The sequence below is a fragment of the Phaethon lepturus genome, unplaced genomic scaffold (assembly GCF_000687285.1).
Source record: "Phaethon lepturus isolate BGI_N335 unplaced genomic scaffold, ASM68728v1 Scaffold39520, whole genome shotgun sequence".
In the NCBI taxonomy this organism is placed as follows: Eukaryota; Metazoa; Chordata; class Aves; order Phaethontiformes; family Phaethontidae; genus Phaethon; species Phaethon lepturus.
The window spans coordinates 1-8763 of NW_010513264.1; the positions used below are offsets into that span (position 1 = coordinate 1).

Sequence of the window (8763 nt, forward strand, 5' to 3'; positions counted from 1 at the left end):
CGAGTGCTATTCATATACCTCGACGAGGATCCCTCCGCTGTGTCATTTAGTCCATCTGCGCCGCTCTCTTCGCTTGTGCTGCTCCCGCTTCTCTCCCGGGGCGCCACCGCGTTGGTGCGAAAGACACTTCTTGCGGCCTCTCCGCCGTATCAGCTCGGTCGTGCTTCGGAGAAGGAGTGGGGAGTGCTGGCTCCGTGGATCCCTCCGCACGCGGTGAGGCGGTCCGGCCGGGGGTAGCCATTTTGGGTGTCTGAAGCTTACGCGGAGAGGCGGCTGGTGAGTGGGGCTGGGGCACGCTCCGTGGCTGAGAAGGTGCTGGTAGTGAGGTGAATGCTTTGCCCCAACTGTCCGCTGGCTCGGCTGAGGGCAGGCCCAGGGCCTGCCCCGCCCGCCCTGCGGGACGTTCCTTCGGCGCCACATCGCTGGGGACGGCAGCGGAAAGGGATCGGGATCTCTTCCCCCTCAGCCCTGTCAGGGTGCAGCTGCGGCGGTAAAGCTAACCCAGGGTCTCCTGCGGTGCCTGCGCGCTTCTCTGAACTAGCCCTGGCCACTGGGCAGCTACGCGGCGAGTCTCGCTGGCTGACTCATGCACCTGGAAACCGCCTTAGCAACAGGCTAATTGCTATGCGAATAAAGGTTAATCTCGGTCTGGTCAGAGTAGCAGTGCGTCTACAGGAAGGGACGGGAAGGCAAGCTACAGGGAAGGAAGAACTGGATCCATCTTTCTACAGCAGCTTGGCTGAGAGCCTCACGCGGGGCGGTGGGGGCAACAAAACTTCTTAGTATGACAGCAGGATGGTTGCAAAAAAAATGGATGGTGAGCTGGCTGCTACTTACTGTCTGTATTTTTGGATTAATTTGTTAAAACTGGTTGTTGTTAATCAGAATATTTAATAGGTACTTTACAGAGACATTGTAACTTGTGCTGAGACTGTTGTGTGCAACACTATATAAAGTTATTCTAATGTTGTAGGAGTATGTTCTGATTACAGAAGGGCAAAATTTGCTTTTTTATGGCATCAGACATATCGTGCATATATATTTCCATAGCAATGTCTTTTGAGCTTGGTTGGTTCTGTGCATCATTGAAATAACTGTACTGACGTGGATAAATGAGCTAAGTAAACTGGATATACTCTAGATAGTAATAAATCTTACTTAAACCCCATAGTTATACACAAAATGCTATCGCTATCCAAAAGGCTGCTCCAATGTGTCCTTCGGGTACAAGCCAAGGTCTTTCTATGTGATAGCTCTATGAGAAGGATTTTTTGATAAACAGGTCTTGGCATAACAAAATGCTGTAATAAAGTGTCTTCTCAGGTGGTTTTCTGTAGGACTGATGAGTTGAACTGGCTCATGAGAGACTGGAGAAGTGCCAGAGCACATGTTCAGTAAGCAGGAAGAGTGTGGGGAATATGGAATGGCAACTTTTTCCTTCTGATGACAGGACTCTTACAACCTTAGTTTGTGCAGTCCTTGGGTTAATCATACAGCTGTTTTGCAATTTGCATATTAATAGGACAGAGGTTGGCTTGGTTCTTGCAGTTGACTTCCATGTTTCTTTAAAAATGTCGTTTTGTCAATGAAGTAACAGGGGGAGGGATTTGACTGTGATAGTTGTTGCAGATGACATCTTGAGGCATTGGTTTACTTCCCTCATCTTTCAAAGTAAGGGAATGAAAGCATGTCTTTTAGCAGCTATGCTGTTTATTGTGAAATCTGAGGGTTTTTTCCACTTGGGCTTCTTCAAAATCTAGGGCTGAATGGAACCTCAAAATACCGTCTCAGTAAGCTCACCTTGCTGAACTGAGGCACAATCACATTTTCCTAGACCACGGCTGGTAGAAGTTTGTCTAACATTCCTAAAACTTTGCTGTTCTCTGGTATTCGCAACAGTGGCTAGTGTCACTTGTCTAGATTAAATAGACCCAGGCCTTTAACTTCTTGTAAAACAAGAGTTTTAGGGTATGTTTTCTAAACCCGTTCCTATTTATGGAGTAGTCCCAGTTTTTTATAATGTTACATCTGTTTCTGGGATTGAGATTCAGTCTGTCAGAATGGGAATATCAAGGAAGTTTCTATTCCCTGGTGGCCTTGGTTAAGTGCATGCTTGTAAAGTGGGAAAGGGAACAATAAGTGCTGTAGGTCCAGTCGTTTGTAAATTACCAGATTCAGGAATAGCAGGCCTGTACCTGTTTGGAGAATTGGAGGGTTTTTTCCCCTCAAGTAAAGAGGGACTGGTGTCCTTCTGGCATGACCCGCAGCTGCTGGTTCCAATGACCTTCCCCTTTTCTCCCACAGAAAGCGTTTATCATGTTGGGCTCTGGATTCAAAGCTGAGCGCTTGCGAGTCAACCTGCGCCTTGTCATCAATCGCCTCAAACTGCTGGAGAAAAAGAAGAGTGAGTATTTGAGGCAGCAGGTGTGAGATCCAGGATGCTTTTGGGGCTCAGGAGATTTGAAGAGAAGATTTTTCTGGAGTCAGGGTACTTTCATGGGCTGATTATGGAGCAACCTTTTGCTCTTCCTTGCTGGACCCAGGCCTTGCAGTTGACCCTAGTGTACAAGTACCCAGGGGAGCAGGCTGGCCACAACGTGTGGCAGCTGTTGGAGTGCAATTTACGGGATGAATGGGATGGTAGCCATGGGCTGTATGTGGAGGGAGATGCCAGTTTGCCCCAGAAGGCCTTTCTGGGCTTTCTGTGCCCATAGCATAGTGAGGAACTTCTTGGGTCCTGTGGGAGGCTTTCCCCAGCTGTGCTGTTCTGCCCTGCCCTGACCAGACACAGAGAAGATTCATGGTTCTGATTGATTCTGCCGGGAGATTGAAGGTGGAGGGGTGTTTCTAGCAGGTAAAAGCTCACACTCCTTTCTTCGGTGAGTTAGTGTGCTAGGACCTAGGCACAAGGGCTCCACCAAGCCATGTCTGAGTGTCTTGCACTGCAGAGGCTCGATGAAGGAGAGAGAGAAAAGCTCATGATGGCTTTATGTGTGGTGGGGACTGTGGGTGGGTATGGAGGCAGCAGCCCCTGCCAGCACAGTGACTGGCCTTGGGGATATGTGCTGTAGCTGAGTTGGCCCAGAAGGCAAGGAAGGAGATTGCAGATTATCTAGCAGCCGGAAAAGATGAGCGTGCCAGGATTCGTGTGGAGCACATCATCCGTGAAGATTACCTTGTGGAGGCCATGGAGATCCTGGAGCTGTACTGCGATCTGCTGCTAGCCCGCTTTGGCTTGATTCAGTCCATGAAGTAAGCTCTGGCCTAAGGGATGTGCTGTGGGAGAGGGTCCAGGTCCCCTGGGCTCAGGGAGGGGTACTGCTGGGGCAGGCCTGGGCTAAGGAAAGGCACCTGTGTTTATCTCAGTGTCCTAGGGCCTCCAGAGACCTTTTCTTCCCAGACAGGGAAGAGACAAGCCCAGCATTGAGGATGGGGACTTCAGGCTAAGCAGATTGAGGGCAGCAAAGACTAGGTGCTTCGTGTAGAGATAGGATTGTCTTCTGTTGTCCTCAGGGAGCTGGACTCTGGCCTGGCAGAAGCAGTGTCTACACTGATTTGGGCTGCACCACGACTCCAGTCAGAAGTGGCTGAGTTGAAGATTGTGAGTAGGGTTGTTTGAGGGGTGTTATGCATGCAGGGGTGGGGGTGACGCTGCCAGAAACTGGTGGAAGCCTTTGTCTGGGACTCTGTCTCATTAAGGCAGGGGACATGTTTTTATGGTCTCTGCAGGTGGAAACCCCAGTATAGGTGTCCCTGGAGCATCAGGGATGGCTAAGGCTGCTCAACTGGGGCACTCAGTGGCAGAAATGAGGGTAAACTGGGGGTGCGGGGGGGGTGTCAGCTGTAGCAGCTACAGCAGATGTGCTCTGTGTGATGGGGTGTGCATGTTTCCAGAGTTTCTCTCCTGCTGCAGGTTGCTGACCAGCTGTGTGCCAAGTACAGCAAGGAGTACGGGAAGCTGTGCCGGACAAACCAGATTGGGACAGTCAATGACAGGGTAAGGAACTGGTGGAACAGCTGTAGCCAGCTGGCAGAACAGACATGCCTGCTGTGCCTTTCCGCCACTTTTTCCTGTGGCCGGCGGCTGATGCCTGTGGCTCACTGCAGAGTAGGGTGGGCTAGCTGTGCTGCTGGGGGCCTGCCTGTGTGGGAGCATAGTGTGGAGGTCCCTGACAGGTGGGGCCCTGCTGTGCTGCCTGTGGATAGAGAGGAGCAGAGCACATGGAGCCCTGGCCTGTGATTGCCAGCAGCCTCCTCTGCAGCAGTGCTGTACTGGGAGGAAAGGCCTCCCCAAAGCTGTGCTGTGCTGTGCTGCCCCGGTCCTGCTGAGTGTCTCTGCACCCTTGTGTTCCAGCTGATGCACAAGCTGAGTGTGGAGGCACCACCCAAGATCCTGGTGGAGAGATACCTCATCGAGATTGCAAAGAACTACAATGTGCCCTATGAGCCTGACTCAGTGGTGATGGTGAGTGAGGGACCTGCAAGTCTGGAGCTCCCTTCCATGTTCCAGTGGCTGAAATGTCCCGATAGTGCTGTGTGGGCTTTTAGAGCACAGGGCTGTGGCATTGCAGTGAGCTCAGTGGTAATTGTGCTTTAGCACAATGTGCCCTAGCATAGCATGATCCCTGCTCCTTTCCACAGCCCTACAGCATGTGGCCATAGTTAGTCGTACTATGGTCTGGTTCCGTTTCTGATTCCCGTTTATATCAACTGTGTAGCTGTTGTCTGTTCTGTCCTTGTTATGTTGTGTCTTTGTTATGTTGTACCAATGTTCCATCTAATGCTGTTCAGAGAGCTGTGATCAGAATAGGGATGTGGTGGTGAGCAGAATAGAGATGTAGTGGTGAGCAGAATTCTTCCACCCTTTCCAGGCTGAAGCCCCTGCAGGTGGAGAGGCAGATCTGATTGATGTGGGATTCACAGATGATGTGAAGAAGGGTGGCCATGGAGGGGGCGGAGGTGGTGGATTTACAGCCCCGCTGGTTGATGGAATAGTACCCATGCCAGTGATGATGCCTATGCCCATGCCAACACCAAATCCGCCCTTCTCCTGTCCGCCTCCAGAGGGACTGGTAAGTGCCTTTGCTTTGAGCATTCCCTTTTTCTGTGGAAGACTCCAGCTGTGGTGCTTAGCCCTGTGCCTGCTGATTGGGGTGTGTCCGTACCTGGTAGCTTGATGTGTCAGGAGGCCATTGTGTTGCTGTGAGACTGCATGGAACGGAAATTGTTGGCAGTGCAGCTGAAGCTTCATGTTGCTGCTTGACTGTGGAGGTTCCTACCCCTGTTCTCCAGCCAGCCCTCTTTGCCTTCAGGGAACAGAGGAGTCCAGACTTAACTCCCAAGGCAGTCTTCTGACTGTCAGGCTTTTGGCCAGGGGTTGGAGCTGCACTTTGAAGTCGGTAGGCTGGTAGTGTGCCAAGATTCAGTCAAGGCAATCAGGTGAGTTTTGTGTGGTAGCAACAGCACAGAAAAATGCAGAAGTGCCCTGCCTTCAGACCTGCCAGGAGAGGGGACCAGGCCAATGGCTCTTGGAGATGATTTATTGTGAGGGTGGAAGGTGGGAGCTGAAAAAAGCACTATTCTCTGAATTCAGTCATTTACAGCATATCCATGTAGGCTGGAGAGTGGCAGAACAGTGGGATGGCTTGGAGCATTAATATGGTCCTAGCAATGCTGCAGATTTTTTTTGTGGAAAATCTGGGCCAAGTATCATCAGCTGGCTGAAGGCCCAGGCATAAATATGCTCAGTACTTGTGTCAAGCCTAGGTCTTTGAGGCACTGTTGTGTTACAAGTAAGAGTAATACAAAGCCTCGAGTGAGCCAGAGACCTCCTTCCTGTTTTGTGATACTGCACTCAGGAGAAATGGCTCAGGTGTGTTTAAGGGTATCACACTTTTTGTCCTGGTACTTCTAATGCTGTGAAAGATTAAGTGTTTAGTTATGCTGGTTCTTTAGAATAATCCACAGCTCTTATTGCTCCAGCTGACTACATCTGACTTAATAGTTTAAAATTTTTTCTTAGTAAGTATAAACTGTATCAGGTTGGATACTTGCCTGTGTTTATCTTGGACAACTACTTTCTCTGACTCCAGCAGCAGCTATAGGTGTATTGCATCCCATGGTTGCTCTCCCAGGTGAGTAGTCTGGTGCATGACTGTAGTCTCTCTGTACAGGAGAACTTCAATGGCCTGCCTATGGGGACTTACCAGCCTTTCACTAACATCCATCCACCACCAATTCCGGCAACCCCACCGACATATGAGACTGTAAGTGCCTGAGCTCAATCACCATTGTTAGGCAGCAGAGGGAACCTCAAGAAGAGTGCAGTGGTAGCCACAGAAAAGGCAAATGTTCGTTAAGCACATTGCTGTCAAACTTTGGAGCTTTTGGGGTGGTGGTTGCCATTGCTTATGGGTGTGGTGAATCACTGAGTGGATGTCACCGGAGAATAACTCCTGAGGAAAAGTTCCTCAGTCAGCTGGCTGTTTTGGCTACAAAGAAAAGCCAAGATTTATTTTACTGCGTTGTTAAAATGGTGATAAACAGTTAATAAGTAGAGTCCACAAATTCTGTTGTGGTTTTCTTTTTTTTTTTTCTTCAATGTGAAGGGTTAACACCTTTAAAGTTGAAGCACTGCCCCCTTTTCTTGGGAAGAGAGGCAGATTCTTGTGGATGTGCTGGAGGCCAGGGTTGTCTGCCGCCTTGGGGAGGGCTGGGGTATGCATTGCTCTGTGTGCTGCTCAGGTGTGGCTGCTGTTGACCATGAGCATCACCTATGTGATGCTATGCCTAGTAGTAGAGCGAGCTGTAGTAACTGAGAGTCTTTTCCAGATTGATGAGCCTAATGCTGACAAGGACACTTCTGCGCCGGTTGCTGGTGAGTATGTCAAGAGGTATGGGAAATCCAGGGCAGTTAGAGGCTGTGGTTAGCTCGGGATCCCAGTGTCCCTGGGAGGAAGCTTTCCGTACAGGGAACAACGTGTAGAACTCGACACATCTTGAGAGCAGGATTTGAGTTTGGAGAGGACTCTGATGGAAATGGAGAGTACCCTCTCAAAACAAGGAGGATCCAGACTCCCGCTGGGAAACTCAAGAACTAGAATTTGACTTTGGAGTCTGTACTGGGTCTCCAGCTTAAGCTGTCTCATCAGACCAAGTACAGGGTATGGCAGGGTAAAATGAGAAAGCAAATTTCTGAGTGATAATGTTTTTTTACATGGCATAAATAATATTGTTCTGCAGCAACAGCATGAGACAAGTAAGCACTAAGAGCGTAGATGGGTTTCTGTTAATGTCAGCGTTGAGGCTGCATACAGCAGAGCAGGACTAGTAGAGGTAGCTGTTATCCCTTGGTCCATCTGCCTAAAGATTTACGAGATGCTTCATGCATCACAATTGAATTTTGGCACCCAGTTTGGCAGCTGGGTGACAGTATGTGATACCTGCATATATCTTTAGGAAGTGTTGGAATGGAGAGAACTGGGACTTTGAATCCCTGTGGTGCAGTCCAGACAGTGTTGGCATGTGGGAGCTTCAGCACACCTGCAGCTGTTTATGGGCAGTGGAGAGGGATCTCCTACTGTCTGGTGCAGCCATACGATAAGGTCACCAGTCTAGATCTGCCATGGTTGTAGCCCCCTGTGGCCATGTAAACCTGAAACCATGTGGTTTTTCTCCATCGAGCCTATGTGCAGTTGGAGGTGCGTGACTGCTGGTCCTGTTCAGAAAAATACAATGGTACTGCTTTTTTGGTAGAATGGCCTTTAGCTTTTGTGTGGCTCTGTTTGGCCTGGTGTGAGTGATGATGGTGAGGTGAAATGATATTTCTCTTATTCTAAATAGGGCCTGGGCCCAAGTCAGAAGCTTCTCCTAAACCAAGAGCTGGAGCTCCTAATACTTTTGATAACTTTGTGCTGCCTGAATTACCATCTGTGCCAGATACGCTGCCAACAGCATCTGCTGGCGCCAACTCTTCTGCCTCTGAAGACATTGACTTTGATGATCTTTCTCGGAGATTTGAAGAGCTAAAGAAGAAAACATAAAACTAACTGGGCTGTAACTCCAACGTGAGGGGCAGGAGCTGTGGCAGCTGCTTCTCTCTGAAACAGACTCCCCTTGAAATTGGTTTCCCATATTAACCTCAAATGAATGCGCTCTTCTTTTTGAGCTCTCTTCCTGCTGTATTTAAACCAAATGCTGCCGCTTTCCCAATCTTTGTTGCTCCAGGAGGTGAACTGTGGGGAATCTTTTGAGACTGGAGCAGGGAACAGCTCCTGTCAGTCTGGTAGCTCTACAGCAACGCTATGCTTGACTTTCTGGGTGCCATTCCTGGCTGCCTCTGCAGTGGCTCTGTGCCCCCTCCCATAGAGAAGGGAAGTGAAGGCTGAAACAGGACAGGGCTTTCTCCTCTCCCCTGGTGGTCTCAAGGGCAGCATCATCCACAACCAGCCCCTCTCCGCTCAGTGGCCTGTATGGAAAGGGCGATTAAGTCCCTGTGGTAAGACTTTGAACTAATGGGGGCTGAGGCAGGGAATACGGTCATAAGGAGGCATGGCATTGCCCTTGAGGCTGTGTGGCACGCTGGCCATGTATCTGGCTGCAGTTTGCCTTGGAAGCTGATGTCCTCGTTAGCTCCCACTGGACTCTTGGGGAGCCCTCTGTGGCCTTTGCTGCATTCTCAGCCGGGGGGTCTGCTCCCTGTTCGCAGGAGGGCGACACTTTCTTGTGCAGTGGCATGTTCCGCCTGGACCTGCAGGGCCTGTG

At 50.0% G+C, this 8763-nt stretch overlaps 1 protein-coding gene across 1 annotated transcript; it reads left to right on the forward strand.

The window, feature by feature from the left end:
- Positions 1 to 242: 242 nt before the first annotated feature.
- On the forward strand, positions 243 to 8211 carry IST1 (increased sodium tolerance 1 homolog (yeast)). The gene is made up of 10 exons (XM_010289647.1): positions 243 to 276; positions 2305 to 2404; positions 3072 to 3252; positions 3514 to 3601; positions 3914 to 3997; positions 4355 to 4465; positions 4872 to 5072; positions 6174 to 6266; positions 6832 to 6877; positions 7843 to 8211. The coding sequence occupies exons 2-10, from the start codon at positions 2317 to 2319 to the stop codon at positions 8040 to 8042; spliced, it is 1092 nt and encodes a 363-aa protein (XP_010287949.1). The 5' UTR covers positions 243 to 276; positions 2305 to 2316; the 3' UTR covers positions 8043 to 8211.
- The last annotated feature ends 552 nt before the right edge of the window (positions 8212 to 8763 follow it).